General features: G+C 35.6%; 1 protein-coding gene across 1 annotated transcript in view; it reads right to left on the bottom strand.

Annotated features, from left to right (window-relative positions):
- Positions 1 to 19,266, bottom strand: part of LOC125275008 (potassium voltage-gated channel subfamily KQT member 4) — a 66,999-nt gene extending 47,733 nt beyond the window's left edge. Inside the window, exon 1 of the mRNA XM_048201618.1 lies at positions 17,779 to 19,266. Within this exon, the coding sequence (XP_048057575.1) occupies positions 17,779 to 18,080 (302 nt within the window). The 5' untranslated portion in view covers positions 18,081 to 19,266. The remainder of the gene's footprint in view (positions 1 to 17,778) is intronic.
- Between the last annotated feature and the right edge of the window lie 443 nt (positions 19,267 to 19,709).

Here is a 19,709-nt window from a genome sequence, read left to right as displayed (position 1 = left end):
TCCGGCGCTCTGTCACAAGGACGAACCACCGCATCACAATACCTTTTACTGCAACGGCTCTTGCACCTATTTAACTGATTTTCATATTTAAAAATAACCCAAGTTGGGTTGAAAATGGACAAACCCAGCGATTGGGTTGTTTTAACCCAGTGGTTGGGTTAAATGTTTGACCAAACTGCTGGGTAGTTTTATTTAACTCAACTATTGTTTAAAAATTACTATATGGCTGACTCAAAATGAACTCAAAATATGTTGGAAATTAAAAATCAGACACATAGAGGCAATAATAATAATCAAAAGGTGAACATTTATTAATAAGCAATGTAATAAATATTTTTCATTAAACTTATTAATAAATGTCCATTTATTAAACATATAAATAAATGTTAATTTCCAACATACTTTGGGTACATTTTAAGCAAGAAATACAGTAATTTTAAAAAATAGTTGAGTTAGTAGCACGTTGGGCAAACATTTAACCCAACCGCTGGGTTTGCCATTTTCAACCCAACTTGGGTTGTTTTTAACACAGCTTTTTTTAGTGTACACATGAATGAAATTTGAAATTGAAGTTGTATGTACTATTTTTTTTACTATTTTTTCTCACTTTCATTGAATGGAGAAAAGCAATGTAAACTTGTGTTTGATAGAAGAAAGAAAATTGAAGGATCATGTGACTGAAGACTACACCCTAAAAAATGCTGGGTTCAAAACAACCAAAGTTGGGTTAAATGTTTGATCCAACTTGCTGGTTTTGCAGTTTTATTTATCTAAACTATTGTTTAAAATGACTATATGGCTGGCATAAAATGAACCTAAAATAGGACGGAAATTAAAAATCAGACACATAATTACTAGAGGTAATCAACTGTAATCAAAAGGTGAACATTTATTGTGATTTAATAAATGTTTATTTATTTATTAAACTTATTAATAAATGTTTAATTTATGAAACATTTAATAAATGTTAATTTCCAACCTATTTTGGGTTCATTTTTAGCAAGCAATATAGTAATTTTTAAACAATAGTTGAGTTAAATAAAACTACCCAGCAGGTTGGGTCAAACATTTAATCCAACTGCTGGGTTTAAACAACCCAATCGCTCTTGTTTGTCCTTTTTTAACCCATCTTGGGTTGTTTTTCACCCATCATTTTTAGAGATGCTGAAAATTCAGCTTTGCATTACAGGAATAAATGACATATTAAAATATATCAAAATAGAAAACAATTGTTTTAAATTGTAATAATAATCGCACAATATTACTGTTTTTGCTGCTATTTTTTATTTTTATATTTGGTTATGCTTAATTTCGATAGTCCATATTAGACATTCTACTAACTGTAGTAAATATAATACAGTAAGTGTAGTAGTAAGAAACTTTATGTAACCCGTGCGGCTCGCTTATGCCCAGCGTGATGTGCGGCCAGTGACACCGGGTATTAAAACTTGGTCTGTGTTGTGTTACGTTGTGTGGATGTAGAAACAGACACGGGACAGCAGGCAGCAGATTCACTGGATCATTTACTGTGTAATAGAGACATAAGAGACTACTTTCAAAAACTTTTGAATGGTATTTTATGTATAAATTAACATAACTATATTTGTATTATATTTTATGATGATAAAAAGTAATTGTTCATTATTATTTCATGTTAACTATTGCATGTTAACTGATGTTACCATATATAATCTTACTGATTAATATTCTGAGATCAAATTAGTTTGGTCTGTTAGTCAATCACCCTTAAAAATTGGGTGTTGTCAGCTGCCATAGCATGAATACACAAAATACAAAAAACATCTCTCTCTCTCTCTCTCTCACACACATACATTACATTAGCAATGAATAACCTTCCCCTGGTATAAATTTATCAGAAATCTGAGTAAAGCCGGTAGTGCCAACTGGACACGTCGCCATGTACAGAATGTGGCAGGGCACTGAAAGAGACATCAGTTTAGTGCCAGCTTCCCGTCATGCAAGCATTCCCAAAGATGTGAGGAGTGACTGGGGAAGGATCATGCAACATTCACTGGACAAAATTCAGAACAAAACTCCCCACTTTTGGTCTTGAGAGGAAAAGGCAAACTCCCTCTCACATTTCCTGAGTGTGTACCGGACTACAGTGGCCCGCCACCCAGACATCTAAAGGCTGTGAGTGTGACTCCTGCATAATCACCTCCTCCGTTCTAATAAAATCTAATTAGTGTGATGATAATCTCATTTTTGCTGGAAAAAAATAAAACTGAGAAATAAGCACATCTTTCATAGGAGCAGTAATCTCCAGCCTCCTCTGGATGTAGTTCCTCTGAGGATGAGACATAATGAAGTCACTCAAAGCCTTAATAAACAGTGTGAACTAATGCAGATAAAGAGAGCATTCCCTGCACACACCTCATTTAACTCAATCTGCTGAGCAACAGCCTTCGGTCCTTGAAGGAGAAAATAACGACACCATCGTAAAGAGCCTTGGAGTCAAATGTTTTGTAAGAAGATGAAATGGAACTAACATAAAACTTAAGAAACAATTAAAACATGACAAAACCAAAAATTTAAACGCAACTGACTGAAACAAACAAAAAAATGTAACTAGGAAAAATGAAACAAAACTAAAGAAATCAAAGCAAAACAACCAATTTAACGAAACAAACAAACAAAAAAAATCTAATGCACTTAAAGGGTTAGTTAATCCAAAAATGAAAATTCTGTCATTTATTATTCATCCTCACGCCGTTCCACACCCGTAAGACCTTCGTTAATCTTCAGAACACAAATTAAGATATTTTAGTTGAAATCCGATGGCTCAGTGAGGCCTGCATAGCCGGCAATGACATTTCCTCTCTCAATATCCATTAATGTACTAAAAACATATTTAAATCAGTTCATGTGAGTACAGTGGTTCAATATTAATATTATAAAGCGACGAGAATATTTTTTTGTGCACCAAAATAACGACTTAAATAGTGATGTCTGATTTCAAAACACTGCTTCAGGAAGCTTTAGAGCAAAAATGAATCAGTGTATCGAATCATGATTCAGATCGCGTGTCCAACTGCCAACGGCTGAAATCACGTGACTTTGGCGCTCCGAACAGCTGATTCGATACACTGATTCATTTGTGCTCCGATGCTTCCTGAAGCACACATAATTACTAGAGGCAACAGTAATCAGTTTTATTGTGATTTAATAAATGTTTATTTATTTATTATTTATTAAACTTATTAATAAATGTTTAGTTTATGAAACATACAATAAATGTTAATTTCCAACCTATTTTGGGTTCATTTTTAGCAAGCAATATAGTAATTTTTAAACAATAGTTGAGTTAAATAAAACTACCCAGCAGGTTGGGTCAAACATTTAATCCAACTGCTGGTTTTAAACAACCCAATCGCTGTGTTTGTCCTTTTTTAACCCATCTTGGGTTGTTTTTCACCCATCATTTTTAGAGATGCTGAAAATTCAGCTTTGCATTACAGGAATAAATGACATTTGGTGCTCCGAACAGCTGATTCGATACACTGATTCATTTGTGCTCCGATGCTTCCTAAAGCAGTGTTTTGAAATCGGCCATCACTAAATAAGTCGTTATTTTGGGGGTTTCTTGGCGCTCCAAAAATATTCTCGTCGCTTTATAATATTAATATTGAACCACTGTACTCACATGAACTGATTTAAATATGTTTTTAGTACATTAATGGATCTTGAGAGAGGAAATGTCATTGCTGGCTATGCAGGCCTCACTGAGCCATCGGATTTCAACAAAAATATCTTAATTTGTGTTCTGAAGATGAACGAAGGTCTTATGGGTGTGGAACGGCAAGAGGGTGAGTAATAAATGACAGAATTTTCATTTTTGGGTGAACTAACCCTTTAAGTGAAACAAACAAAAACAAAAATAATTAAACTAGATGAAAGTTGACAAAATAAAACATTAAACAAAACTAACTGAAAGAAACCAAAACAAGCAATTAAATGAAACAAAACATGACAAAACAAAACATTTAACTAATCAAAACAATTTAACAAAACATGACAAAACAAAAAGTAAAAGGCACTTAATTGAAACAAACCAAAACAACAAAATTTTACTAGACGAAACTTGACAAAACAAAAAATTGAAAAACTAACTGAAAGAAATCAAAACAAACATTAAATGAAACAAAAATGAAACTAATCAAAAGCAAATCCAAAACAATTCAACAAAACAGGACAAACCAAAAAATGAAATTAATAAAAAAAAATAAACAGGACAAAACAAAAAATGAAACGAAACAAAATAAATCAACACATTTCAACAAAACAAAAAATGAAACGAAACAAAATCAACACATTTCAACAAAACATGACAAAACAAAAACAAACAAACAAGTCATTGTGAAACACCTAACTAAAACCACAGAACAAATGGCAATACAAAACTGGAAATCTGATTCAAAGCCAAACAGATACATCTCTGTTTCATCCTGGAAGGATTGGACTATCCTAAGTATTGAGATTTAAGTGAGGGCAAAGGCTTGAAGCCATAGTCCACTCACAAGCACTTCATAATCAATCATAATGTGCCCTCAACTAGCACTTGGCAGAAAGACTCAAAAGGCATTTCCTCCTCTTCCACCTAATTCACCTTATTACCGCTAGTCAAATGAGTGGATAGGTACGGTGGCCCAGTAGTGCACAACACAACGAAATTAAAAAAGCAAACATAAGTTCACAACACAAAGAAATCGAGACACAACACAACAGAATCGAGCCACAACACAACGGAATAAAGCCACAACATAACGAAATCGAGCCACAACACAACGGAATCAAGCCACAACACAACGGAAATGCTCCCGACCACTAGGGGGCTCTCAGAGCTCGGTAAAGTTAGTTTTCCTTGCCACTGTTCTATAGAGTCGGCAGTAATATCAATACCACGATTAGTTTAAACAGTATGTAACCACTGCATATCGACATGAAATATTAATTCAATATCACCTACGTGCAAAATAGCTTCATATTTTGGCCTATACTTGTGAATGATTTGACGCGCTACCACGGCGCATGATGAGGGAACGTCTGCCATCCCACTAAGTGGTTAAAACGTATAATTTGTATTCATTAAAATTACTTTTAACATTTAAAAACAGACATATTCAAATTCCAAAGCTTGTCAGTCTTACCAACAGGAACTAACAACCTTTGGAATTTGAACATGTCTGTTTTTAAATGTTAAAAGTAATTTTAATGAATACAAATTATACGTTTTAACCACTTGGTGGAATTGGTGGATGTTCCCTTTATCATGCGCCGTGGTATCGCGTCAAATCATTCACAAGTATAAATATGAAGCTATTGTGAACGTAGTTGATTTTTAATTAATATACCATGTCGATATACAATGCTTACATACTTAAAACTAATCATGGTATTGATATCTTTGTAAAACTGTCGACTTTATAGAACAGTGGCAAGGAATAGTAATATTACCTAGCTCTGAGAGCCCCCAAGTGGTCGGGAGCATTTCCGTTGTGTTGTGGCTTGATTCCGTTGTGTTGTGGTTTAATTCCGTTGTGTTGTGGCTTTATTTCGTTGTGTTGTGGCTTGATTCCGTTGTGTTGTGGCATTCCGTTGTTTGTGGTTTAATTCCGTTGTGTTGTGGTTTAATTCCGTTGTGTTGTGGCTTGATTCCGCATATTTCGTTGTGTTGTGGTTTAATTCCATTGTGTTGTGGCTTATTCCGTTGTGTTGTGGCTTTATTTCGTTGTGTTGTGGCTTGTTTCCATTGTGTTGTGAACTTATGTTTGCTTTTTTAATTTCGTTGTGTTGTGCACTACTGGGCCACCGTAGATAGGTACTGCGATGGAGTAGTATGGGCATGAGAGGGAGTGCCGTAGCTTGAGCGTAAATTAAAGGTGGTGTGAGAAAAAGAGATAATACACTGCTGAAGCATATTATGGAATGGAGAGTGATAAATAAATATTGGGTATTTCTAATGAGGCAGAATTTACACTCCACTGACGCTAAACAATAAAGCTGGCTAATGCGAAACAAGCAACACTGCAGTCATGAGCAGGTTAAATGAATATGCTGAGCAGAAAGTTATATTCAATAAACAATTCTGGTACTGTGATGGATCACCACATGATTTAACAATATAAAATATGGGTCCTGAAGAAACGCTAGCATTCATTCCAATAGCCTAACTTCCAGTCTGGACGACATTCATCTCAGGCAGATTGTAGTTCATGCGATTTGTATAAAGGAACTGTACTGTGAAAGTTGAATCCATCTCAATCCTTCATCTATAAATAATGAGGATTTAAACGTATATGTTCTCATTAGCTCATGCTTTAAAAGTCTGAAAGATGACTGATAGTTATTTTCTGGAATCAGGACACATGTACAGTCTAAAAAATCCTGGGTTAAAAACAACCCAAGTTGGGTTGAAAAGGCACTCTAAAAAATCTTGGGTTATTTTAAGTCCTGGGTTGAGCCTTTTGGGTCATTTTTGGGGTTATTTTCCCAGTGTTTGGGTAGTTTTTGTGTTCCTCGGCTCCTGGGTGAGACATAACAACCCAGGGGTTGAGTTATTTATCGAGGACTTTTTGCGAGAGAGCAGTGCAGCTCCGTCAAATTGGTAAAATACAGGTTTGTGTTCATTTTATTTGATCTAAAAATTCATTATTGTTCTGTATATCGTTTATGCAAAGCAACGTACAGGGGCGTGACGTGAGTCACCTAAACGAGTGTCGCATCGGTCTTTTCACGTGATGGAAACGCCTGATGCCTTGCATAAAATTGTATGATTTTATTCAAAAAGATACAGAATATAAATACTTAGGATGTTAAAATATTTTCTTAGAATTGTACACTGATTATTTATGGACAGGTTATGGAGTCAGTCACAGCATTTTTCGGCTTCGAGAGAAATGCAGGCAGTGGCCTGAAGTTAGCAGTTCCTCAGTCGAACACGAGTTATCTCCGGCACAAGATCCAGCACCAGCAGCGTTACAGTGGAAACAGGACAACAGAGACTGGTCCATTACACTTGAATTACTTCTAAATGCTTCATTTTTACTTCTAACTTCTAATATTTGTTAAACAAGCTTAAATGTAAGCAATACATATTAAAAACGATATAAAATATGCTATACTGTAAAATATGATCAAAAATAAAGGAATTATCCTGCATACGTGCAAAAAAAAAAGCTAGTATTATACACTCTAAAAAATCCTGGGTTAAAAACAACCCAAGTTGGGTTGAAAATGGACAAACCCTGTGATTGGGTTGTTTTAACCCAGCGGTTGGGTTAAATGTTTGCCCAACCTGCTGGGTAGTTTTATTTAAACCAACTATTGTTTAAAAATGTCTATATGGCTAGCTTAAAATGAACCCAAAATAGTTGGGAAATTAAAAACCAGATACAATTAGAGGCAACAGTAATAGACAAAAGGTGAATGTTTATTAATAAGCTTTAATATTTTATTAATATAAATTTAATAGTTTAATAGTTTATTAATATAAATTTATTAATAAGCAATTTAATAAATGTTTATTGTTTAATAATTATTCATTGAACATTAATAAATGTTCATTTCCAACATACTTTGGGTTAATTTTAATTAAGCAATACAGTAATTTTTAAACAATAGTTGAGTTAAATAAAACTACACAGCAGGTTGGGCAAACATTTAACCCTACCGCTGGGTTAAAACAACCCAATTGCTGGGTTTGTCCATTTTCAACCCAACTTGGGTTGTTTTTAACCCAGCATTTTTTAGAGTGTAGTTGAATTGAATCACCCCATTATGTTGAGTTAAATAAACAGCCCAAATTTGCTTGGTAAAATTAACCCAACATGTGTTTTGTTCTATATTTACCCAGCCGTTGGGTTGAAAACAACCCAAATTGGGTTGTTTTTAACCCAGTGTTTTTTTTAGAGTGTTGACAAACACAGCGATTGGGTTGTTTTAACACAGCGATTGGGTTGTTTTAACCCAGCGGTTTGGGTTAAATGTTTGCCCAACCTGCTGGGAAGTTTTAATTAACTAAACTATTGTTTCAAAATGACTATTGCTTGCTTAAAATGAGACCAAAATATGTTGGAAATTAACATTATTTAATAAGTTTAATGAATAATAATTAAACAATAAATATATAATAAATGATCACTTTTTAATTATTATTGTTGCCTCTAGTAATCATGTGTCTGATTTTTAATTTCCAACATATTTTGGGTTCATTTTAAGTCAGCCATATAGTAAATTTTAAACAATAGTTGGGTTAAATAAAACTGCCCAGCATGTTGGCCAAACATTTAACCCAACCACTGGGTTAAAACAACCCATTCGCTGGGTTTGTCCATTTTAAACCCAACTTGGGTTATTTTTAACCCAGCATTTTTTAGAGTGTAGAAACTGTAAAAAGCCATGGTGAGGAAAATACAAAACTATAGATAGAAAACTATTAAATCACTAAAAAAGAAAACACTAAAAAAAACTCAAACTCGAAACTAAAAATACAATGCAAGGTATCACTCAGCACCCTGCTGTCTTTGTTTAAAAGCCTGCTAACGCATGTGTATTAAATCATTGCCTTGTCATCCAGAGTTGGGCAGAACAAATTATCTGTAGCTTGTCTGTGGCCGTTTACTACAAATCTGGCATCCTTAATGCTGCGCATCCCAAAAATCTTGGTGGCCCCTCCGGTCAGCAGCTAGACTTGACAAGGTCACGGCCACCACGGAAAAAAAATCAACGACCTTCCCGGGAGAGGAGGGTCTTATCCCTGTTGGATTTATGATTGCTGCGTAATTTCTTTAAAAGCACAAAAATGCATTATTGAACAGCATAACAGCACTATGAGCACAAAAGCATTTCTTACACACGCAATTCCACTGTGCGAGGCTATGAGTTTGTGCCGAGGGAGCGCAATTTTTATTATATATTTACTTACTCAAACTCAAGCGTGCAGCACTTTGAGAGACCGAGCACCACTTCTGGACAAGCTGTTATTTCTGGCTGACTACTTAAAGTTAAAGAATAGGTAAAACTGCAAAACATACTGAATCCTAAAAATGCAGGCCTGTTCACTTTTCCCACAGCTTCATATTTTCCTTCTCTTTTGGCTATGTACATTTTTGTACTAAAACAGCCAACACCATTGCATCCTTATTATATTAAACTGCAAAGCTGTTTCCATTAATCCACATGAAAAATACAAAACATAATCAAGACAGACAGAAAGCCATTGATATAAATGGGAAGTCATCTAACAAAATGAGAGCTCAATTATTGCCTCATTTCTAGGGTGAGGTTGAAGTGTTGAAGTGTATGAAGATGTTTTCGTCTGTAACCACTGCTGTTCACCTCTTCAATTCAAGACTGTTTAACAACTCCTGGCACCGCTGCCCCAATTTACAGTCCGAGACTCTGAAAAGCCCTTGTGTTTGCTCGGGGCATGTTGAAAACAGCATGTGATTTTCTATATGTGGTGCTATGGAAAACGGATGCAACCAAAGGTCAGCTTCAGCCTGCTAAAACTCCAGCTGCATCCCAGGCATCCGCCCGTGTACATTATGTACGTTCACCTCTGACCCCCATCTCTAACACTCTGATAGCTTGTAAGTTTAACCTCTGACAAGACATCTTCATTTGGGGCGAGTGCGAGAGTGATAAAAAAAGAAGCCTGTCCCATGCATAAACATTTTACAGGCTACCAGCCATTCGTGTAGGACTAACAGTGTTCCTCTCGTGTCCTAGCAATGGCTCAGTGTCACAAGAGGAATTTGTTTCAGCAACAGCAGCAGGTGTCCTCTCTGTCTGATTTGTGTGTAATAGCTCCATTTTCAAGGACAGAACAATGCATTTTTGTCCCTCAGTATTCCCTGAGGAAAGTTAGGTAAATTTGTTCTTCACTAATGTAATTTGTGATTTTAGTCCTGACCAAATCTTTGTTTTTCTCAGGAAACCACAGTAAAAGTTACAGAGTAAATTTCCTATATTTTTTCCAACTAATCTCATCAAATTTTTGATAGAAAAATAAAATGCATGTTTGAGCTGTTTTCACTGAAAGCAACTTGCACTGACTTATCTTAAAATATGTCAGTGCAATTTTTTTGTCTCAAGATGCACACCAGTAATGTTTTTTTTTTTTATGTTTTAAAAAGCTACTTAAATGTCCTAATCTGTTCTAAGGCCTAATCCTGGCATAATCTAAGCCCTGTCTGTGAAGCAAGGCCCTAGTTAGAAAACTTTTCCAATATTTTGAGCTTTAAATACATCAAATATTGTATCTAAAGCTTTGCTTTTTATTGTGTCGTCTGGCGAACCTTCAACTTTCTGTGTAAAATAGGAGTTGGTGGTTCAAGTAGAAAAAAACAAACAAAAACAAAACAACAACAGATGCTCACAGCTGTCATTGTAGTAATATTAATCTTAATTCATTATTATATAATGTTGTTATATTATCTGATAATATAATATAATATAATATAATATAATATAATATAATATAATATAATGTCAGGCAGAAAGCTTTTATGTCCAAAACCGCTATTTTTCAGGAAATTAAAAAATATGTTGATATTGTGGCTTTATATATGGTTGGACACTTGCATGTGCATTGCATTACCTTTTCATCAACTTACAGGTTATAAAGTTTTTTGTAGCTATGTGGAAGCTCAGTTTTTTTCTGTCATTTGGCCAAAATCTCATGTTATAAAAGATGAAGTGCTTCGCACAGGCTATTTAAAGGTGCCCTAGAATTAAAAATTGAATTTATCTTGGCATAGTTAAATAACAAGAGTTCAGTACAAGGAAATGACATACAGTGAGTCTCAAACTCCATTGTTTCCTCCTTCTTATGTAAATCTCATTTGTTTAAAAGACCTCCAAAGAACAGGCGAATCTCAACATAACACCGACTGTTACGTAACAGTCAGGATCATTAATATGTACGCCCCCAATATTTGCATATGCCAGCCCATGTTCAAGGCATTACACAAGGGCAGCCAGTATTAACGTCTGGATGTGCACAGCTGAATCATCAGACTAGGTAAGCAAGCAAGAACAATAGCGAAAAATGGCAGATGGAGCGATAATAACTGACATGATCCATGATTACATTATATTTTTAGTGATATTTGTAAATTGTCTTTCTAAATGTTTCGTTAGCATGTTGCTAATGTACTGTTAAATGTGGTTAAAGTTACCATCGTTTCTTACTGTATTCACGGAGACAAGAGCCGTCACTATTTTCATTTTTAAACACTTGCAGTCTGTATAATGCATAAACACAACTTCATTCTTTATAAATCTCTCCAACAGTGTGTAATGTTAGCTTTAGCCACGGAGCACTATCAAACTCATTCAGAATCAAATGTAAACATCCAAATAAATACTATACTTACGCGATTAGACATGTTGCACGACGAACACTTTGTAAAGATCCATTTTGAGGGTTATATTAGCTGTGTGAACTTTATGCTGTTTAAGGCAAGCGTGAGCTCCGTGGGCGGAGAGTGCAAGATTTAAAGGGGCCGCAGCCTGAATCGGTGCATAGTTAATGATGCCCCAAAATAGGCAGTTAAAAAAATTAATAAAAAAAAATCTATGGAGTATTTTGAGCTGAAACTTCACAGACACATTCAGGGGACACCTTAGACTTATATTACATCTTGTAAAAAAACATTTGATGGCACCTTTAAGACAGTATTGGCTGTGACCCGAAGACAAATGCTAGACTAAAACACTCTGCTCCTCAAATACATAAAACATCAGCCATAACATCATTCAAACAAATAGTTCTTTATTTACTCCAAAATTAGAGTTATGAGGTTTGACTGACAGCTTGAAGATCCAATGAAGTTTCTATGGATCCAATGGAGAATCCAATGGAAATTTAGTCACAAGTTCTTACTTGCTTTTCATTGGTTAAATATTTGCAAAACCCACAGACAGATAAGAAAGAAAGTAAAGGGTGACCAATAGTAATGATTTATGAAAAAATAAATAAATAAAAAAGACGAAATATGGAGACACAAGGTTTCTGCTCGACAGCGACGATATAATATAATTACTGAAATATCTTGTTTATTTTTATTCACACATTTACTTTCCATAATGGCCACTTTAAGATAAAAGACACTCCCAAGTCAAATGTCAGTTAGAAAGCTAATCTAATCATCCCATCCCAATTGTCCTTTAGACACAACTTTTCCACTGCTGAGGCTTTATTCAAAATCTTGACCATCTCATGTCATTCCCAAGCATTTAATTTAGAGGGCATGTTTAAAAATCTAACTGCTATGCTTTAGAGAGAGAGTGTTGAGCGTGAAATCAGAACAAAAAAGCTTCTTTGAGCAGCTCTTCACAACAGTTGTGCCAAAAACAAGGTACCATGAGAAACACATTGCCTCCAGCAGCCTCACAGAGCAGAGCTAATTAAGCGATCAAGACATTACACCCCTTGCTTAATTGCAGTCTCAATTTAATGATCAATGCGATACTTCATTTCCCTGAGCCATGCAGTATGCTTCTAATCTACAGTTCAAGTTCCACGTTAATACAGGGAATATTCACAGGATAATTCAGACATTTAAGAGACTCCGACTGACCAACAATTATCTTGAATTTGTCATAGGACTGTATATGTAACGGAGGCCAGTTAGTAAGAGCTGAGCATGTAAAGCTCACTCACTGGCTTCAAGAGGCGAGCTAGCGAATGATTCTAGGGCACCCGCCTCCCATGCTGGACTGGTTAAATTTGGTGCCGTGACCCGGATGGGAGAGATGTTTAGGGGGGTGAGTGTAACGGAGGCAAACTAGTAAGAGCTGTGCATGTAATCCTCACTCCTCTGATCTCAAGAGGCGTGCTAGCAATGGACGCTAGAGGCTGCACGCTTTACTGTCCTTGTTATAGCACTCGCCTTCCATGCCGGAGACCCTGGTTCGGATCCCGCTCGGAACGGGTCGAGTAGGACCAGTTACATATAGACTGTATAATTACTCAGATTTGTCTAAAAGACATTTAAAATTTTGTTGATCACATCTGGTCTGACAACATCTAGTTAGATGGATGCCCATGTCATGTCTGTTCTCGGATGGCATACTGTATACGAGTTAAATCGAGAAACTAATGCTGTACATTGGTAGAATTTACATAATCCACATGCCACATGCCCAGACTCTAATAGAAACTGCTCAGAGAATCAGACACTAGGTGTCTGAAACATGAGAGTCGTAACCTTGACACGTCAGGTACTGTTAATAGCTCCTCACTGTATTTCACTCATTGCAAAGAGAGACAATTATTATTATAAGAATGCACATCTACGTTTTTACCGTTTCACAACAAAGTATTCAGTTTCAAGATATCTTATATGCAGATGACCTCTGAGTGCTACAATCTTTTCCTAAACCTATAAATTCATGCAATAATCATTTGTTTGTCAACTAATCTGGCCTAAAAGCAAATAAAGTAACTATGGCAAAACCCCCCAAAAAAGTATGAATTTATCCATTTTCACTCTCAATTTTCTCTGAATCTAAGCATAGTTGAGCCAAACCTGTCTGAGTCAGGATAGATCATAGTATAAGGACGTTTTTTGCAATATTTTGGTTTCCATTGACCCCCAACTAAAGGCTGCTATATATTTTCATTTATAAACAACTATTTATACAGAGAAAAATTGTAAATTGACACCTTATAGAAAGTAAACTCCCAACATTAAGAGTATTATTTGATGTAAAAACCTGAAGAAATACAAAAAATATGGCCATCAAGAATAATTGGGATTAATCCCATGATTCCTGACCAGCATTATGAACAGGCAAAAATGTCAAATTTGTTAAATTTACCTTACTGTATATTAAAGGAGACCTATTATGCCTTTTTACAAAGTCTTGATTTTGTTTTTGGGCTCTACTAGAATAGGCTTTCATGCTTAAATGTTCAAAAAAACACATTTTTCACATTGTTGCAGGACCTCTCTTTTTAGTCTGTCAGTAACGCTCTGTTTAGTTCCTATCTTTATGAAGCCCTTCCTTCTGAAAAGCACATTGTGCTCTGATTGGTCGGCTGGACCAGTGTGTTGTGATTGGTTAACCACTTTGAGTGTGTTTGGGAAATGTCCCGCCCCTTTACCATAACTGTGCGTTTCAACACACTACTAACTAACTCAAGCATGCCTTGTATTTTTTTTTTTTTTTTTTTTTTTTGCATATGCCTTGGGACTTTGTGCTTTGCAACTTTGCAGAACTTTTTCATGCTCAAACAGCAACATTACACACTAAAGAAAGTTGAATATGTAAAAAAGTATAATAGGACCCTTTAAAATTACCCTATATATTTGCCCTTTGAGTGAGTGAGTGTGAGAGAGAGAGAGATAGAGAGAGAGAGGAAGAGGGAGAGAGTGCTCAGCATAGATGGTGTAAACAAATGGTGGCAGTGGCTCACAGACAGCTATACTTGTTTAAACTACACTGGGGTGAAACACGCCAGACCAGACAGCTTCTCTTCATGGAGAAAGGGTCTTCTATCAGGTTGATCAAAACAGAGACTCAACACATTCAAAGGATATGATATGAATAGGTATAAAGATACTTGATGTAACTCTTACAGAAGCAGTTGTTGAGGCTAGACTTAGTAGGGGAACTTTAGTGATCTTGAACTTTCAAACCAAAACTCAACATGAAATCAGAATTGACCATATTTATGTACTTAGAACATTTCTGGGGCTGGATTCAAGAAACATTCTTAAGAATAAAATCATTCTTAACTGCTAATTCTTCTTATTTTAAAACTTTAATAAAAACTTTTTGTTCACAAAAATACTTGAGACAGAACTGAAAAAAAAAATCTTTTAAGACATTTAATAAATTTTGAGGGCTGTTTCAAATATTAAGCTTTACAAAAGATCACTAGTCACATATAAAACATATTACTACTACAAGATTTTCCTTTTATTATCTAAATTCTCCTATGGAAATTAATGTCATTTCACTATCACACATCAGTGATTGTCAGGTACAGAAAAAGGGGTTAATAGATGGATAAATATGTGCTAAGATTTACTAGTGTAAAGTTAAGTAGTGATTTTGTTGTATTAGACAAGTCAGCCTCATGAGTAGGATTATATACAATCATACAACATTGAATCCTTTCATATTATTCTTAAGAAAAAGATGTTCTTGAGAAAATATTCTGTAACACATTACAGTAAGGTTCATTAGTTATTGTATTAACTAACATGAACTAACCTACATTTGTTAATGTATTTACTAATCTTCGTTAACTTTAGTTAATGAAAATACAGTTGTTCACTGTTTCTTCATGTTAGTTAACAGTGCATTAACTAATGTTAACAAGATTTTAATAACGTATTAGTAAATGTTGAAATCAGAATAAATTCTATAAAAGTGCAGTTCATTATTAGTTCATGTTAATTAATGTAGTTAACTAATGAACCATATTGTAAAGTGTTACCAAATATTCAAGAATATTTTTCAAAAACTGCACCTAGGAATATTCTTACAAACTTCTCACAATTTATCTTATGAACTTTCTTCACTGTCTTCTCAAAAAGATTTGACCCCTGGTCTTACAGTGTATGACATTGCATATAATTGTTTACTCTCAACAGTACTGTAATAACTTCTTCTAAAATAAGTTTCCTTTTCTGCTGACCTCACTTAGGGTGCACTATTTGTCCATTAAGCATTGTTTTAGGAAAATCACATTCTGTCTCGTTCTGGTATTCAACGCCCACTTTCCACGTGCTAATCACGGTGGATAAAATCAAATCCCACCCTACATTTTTTTCTCACTGAATATCCTGTTTTATCTGAAAATGCGTCATGTTTTAATAGTAAATGTGAGAAGAAAAAAGTAGCAGCAAATCATATTGCCTATAAAGGGATAGTTCATGCAAAAATGAAAATTCTGTCATCATTTACTCACCCTCAAGTTGTTCCAAACCTGCATTAATTTCTTTCTTGTGCTGAACACAGAAGAAGATATTTTGAAGGATATGGGTAACCAAACATTTGATGGACCCCACTGACTTCCATAGTATTTTCTTCCATATTATGGAAGTCAATGGCTACCATCAACTTTTTGGTTACCAACATTCCTCAAAATATCTTCTTCTGTGAGTAAATGATGACAAAATGTTCATTTTTGAGTGAAGTATCCCATTAAAGTGCAATAATGTGCAATATAGGGTGAATTCAGGTTGATTGGGACACTTTTTTCAATTAATCTCAATGGAAAAAGCAAAAAGTGTCCCAATCACCCAGAATTCACCCTATATATATATATATATATATATATATATATATATATACACACAGTCTTACCAAAATGTATTCAGACACCTTTTTCACTCATTAACACAGTTTATTCACTATAGTTTAAAAAATGGTAATAAAATCTCAGAGTTAAACTGTGTCAGAAAAAAAAAATCTTGATTATGTCAGATAACACTTGGCAAAACATAGTCAGGTCAAAGTGTCTGAATAATTTTTTGTTCCAAATTTTTATCAATTTTACTGGTAGTCCACTGTATGAAGAATTTTTGGGTATAACATGTCACAGTTTACTTTATTTTGCTTTCCTCACTTACATAAATGAACTATAGTGTCCTGAACCCACTAGTAAAAATATAACAAAAATATCAAAAACGTCTCAATAATTTTTGTTTTGACTGTATATATATATGTGTTTATGTGTATGTGTGTGTGTGTGTGTAACTAAGCTTGAATTGTTTTCCCTGAATCTGTGCAATTACTAGTTATTTTGGAATTTCCAATTAGATTTGGGCTTGAGTACAAAAAGCTCTCATTAGGAGATCAGTGAATTAATTGTGATTTGGCCTGTGTTGTGCTTTTGAGTGAGGGAGAGTGAGGAGAGACAGGCGGAGGTATGAGAGACTCTGATAAGCTCCCTTCTGCTCTCAAACTGTAGAGAATAAAGCTGATGTCTATCTCTCTGCTTTAATTTAATAATCATTGAGAGGATAAAAAACAATGTACCGTAGTGCCCAAAAATGCCTTCTTAAAAAGGACTCACACTACAGGAAAGAAATGCATCTGAATATCAAAGATACACACTAAACATCACACACCTGTCTTTTTTGAAACATCCATTTTTTTTTGCACAGACATCCATAAACAACCTATCTGACATGCAGCGAACAGCTTCTGACCAGTCAAATACAATGATATAGCTGATTATTTCAGGATGGGGACCAGCCGGGACCCTCAACCAAAGAGAAGTGGGCTAATAACTAACTCTTAATACACAAATGTCAAAGTTGAGCACTTGCTTTATACACTCAGCCCTTTAAGTTGGCAAGACAATCAGCAACAATGAATAAAACATTTAATAATGTGCTGTATTAGAGCATCCCAAGGCATTTTACAGTTTCAACCAAGTTAAAGCCATATACAACGCATCTGTAAATGTCAAATGGCGCTCTTCCATTCAAGCAAACTTGATTTGTTTGGCATGGGAATTTAATCCAATTGTGAGAGATGAAAATCAATCTTGGCTGATGTTGAAATGATATGGTCTATTGGAAGGGTCACCTAATAGGAAAATATCCCAACTCAGCTTGTTCAGAATTAGAGACCGACCGTCATTGGCTCCAGGTGAGTGCGTGGCAGGTGGGCCGTTTGTGTGAGCAAATTACCTTGGAGTCATTAACACTCATTTATCAACATGCTTCTTGCTTAGATTAAGACTTTGTACAACAAAAAATGGATACAGTTTGATAGTGGGTGACTTACATGAAGGCGTGGTAGATGAATGCCCACCCTCTGGGTCTCTCGAGCACGTTGTACAGGCAGTTCTGTAACTTTCTGTAGCGTTTGCTGGAGGCAGAAGGGGTCGCCCTCGGGCCCGGTGGCACCGGCAGCGGCGTGCCCAGTAAGCCGGTGCGGTGAGACGGGTGTCCTCGCTCCGGGGTGGACGGCTCGCTTGTTTCAGTGTGAACAGCCGTGAGAGCCACAAACTCGACCCGCCTGTCATCGTTGGGTGCAGGGGGCGCCAGCATCCTAATGCCTCCGTTATTTGAAGGGCTACCCACCATTATTGTGTTTACACAAGCAAACTAGTGCACCATATACCGATACAGTTTGTTTTTATGACCGATAATGATTATTTGTATTACGTTTCCTACAGCCAATTTTTCATTTCTGATTTCTATTACAATAATAGCTAAATAATTATCATACTACAATAATAAAAACGCATTAATGCATTATTAATGATTGAATTTAATAATAATGTTTCTTAAATAACCTGTTTAGTTGCATTAAAATCGCTAATCTTGACGAACGATAATTATAAACATAGCACTTAAGAATTAATGTCTATTACATACAAATTTATTGAATAATTTATGTAAGTAACAATAAAAAAAATTAATTAATTTACCTGTGGACACTTTTGTTTCCTGTTCCCGATAATGTCTTTGTTGAACGCTATTTCTAGAAGTTATCGCGAGACCCGATGCTAAACAACCGATAACCGATTAAGCAGAAAAGCGTTTAAAAGCTCTATCAAATATTTTTCTAAACAAAAGTGATTGTTGTAATCAGAAAAAAATAATACAATACTAATAAATTAGTATTAGGGCATGTAACACAATTAAACGTAAAAACATGTCATCCCTTTAAAAGGCAGAAAGCTCATTCTTACAACCTTCAAGTGAACAAAAGTAGCTTGTTTCAGGTGATACAGTTGAAAAGCCTCATTACCGCTATCACTAATCACAAAGATACGTCCATACAGCCCTGACTCCACATGGATATGAATATTTCAGCTGAATTTTCATCTTAAATCGTAACTGGACATTGAGCACTTCATGGTGAGACGCTAACGTGCGCATTAATTACTCAAAAGTTTTGAGAAACAGCCTGCGGGACAAAAAAAAGCCAAACGCATCCCATAACTCAAGTTTTCCTGACAAATACTGTCTAAGCTCACAGCAGAAACGTTTAGAAGTAAACGACATGCCCGGTTTTCCCCCTCCGGCGCGCGACGCTTATTTCGGTTCTTTAGGGAGGAGCGGAGCGGGTCCGTGTGAGATGAATTCAAAGTCGTGACTATAGTTCGGTCATTTCAAGATTGTCCCAAAAGTCCGTGACATATTATAGAGTCCAAGACGCTCAACGGTGTGGACTGAGAGAGTGCGTAACCGGCACGTGCTGCGCGGAGCGCGAGGATGATGAAAGTGAGAGCGGGATAGACGCGAGGAGAGGGAGGGATGGCTGGCAGGCACCAAATTTAGCTGAACGGATTCAGTTTTCTGTTTTACCTCAACAAACAAATTTCACCCTTAAAATAATAACAACAGAAAATAAAAAACCTCCCTGAAGTTGAGTCGCACATTATGGAATCATTAAACATTTATATACAACTTCATACTGGATCAATGTACTTCATGCACTCAGTCATATCAAAAGAATCAATCAAAAGGCCATATTGTTGATGTCAAGGCCAAGATTAACCCTCTTGAACAGGTGCTGGGGATGTGCTGTACAGTACTCTAAGCTCTGGACATGTGCCTCACTAAATGCCAATATTGCCTGCATGTGTCACCTACCCATTAGGACAATATAAAATAAGAATAGTAATAGTCTCACATCACTCTCTTATATTGCACGAAACTTTGCGTGCAAAAGTTTGAGAATTAATGCTTAAGTTATGTGGTGTT

The sequence above is a fragment of the Megalobrama amblycephala genome, linkage group LG9 (assembly GCF_018812025.1).
Source record: "Megalobrama amblycephala isolate DHTTF-2021 linkage group LG9, ASM1881202v1, whole genome shotgun sequence".
Lineage (NCBI taxonomy): Eukaryota > Metazoa > Chordata > Actinopteri > Cypriniformes > Xenocyprididae > Megalobrama > Megalobrama amblycephala.
The sequence above is the reverse complement of the archived record's forward strand: the minus strand, read 5'-3'. Positions and strand labels throughout refer to the sequence as shown.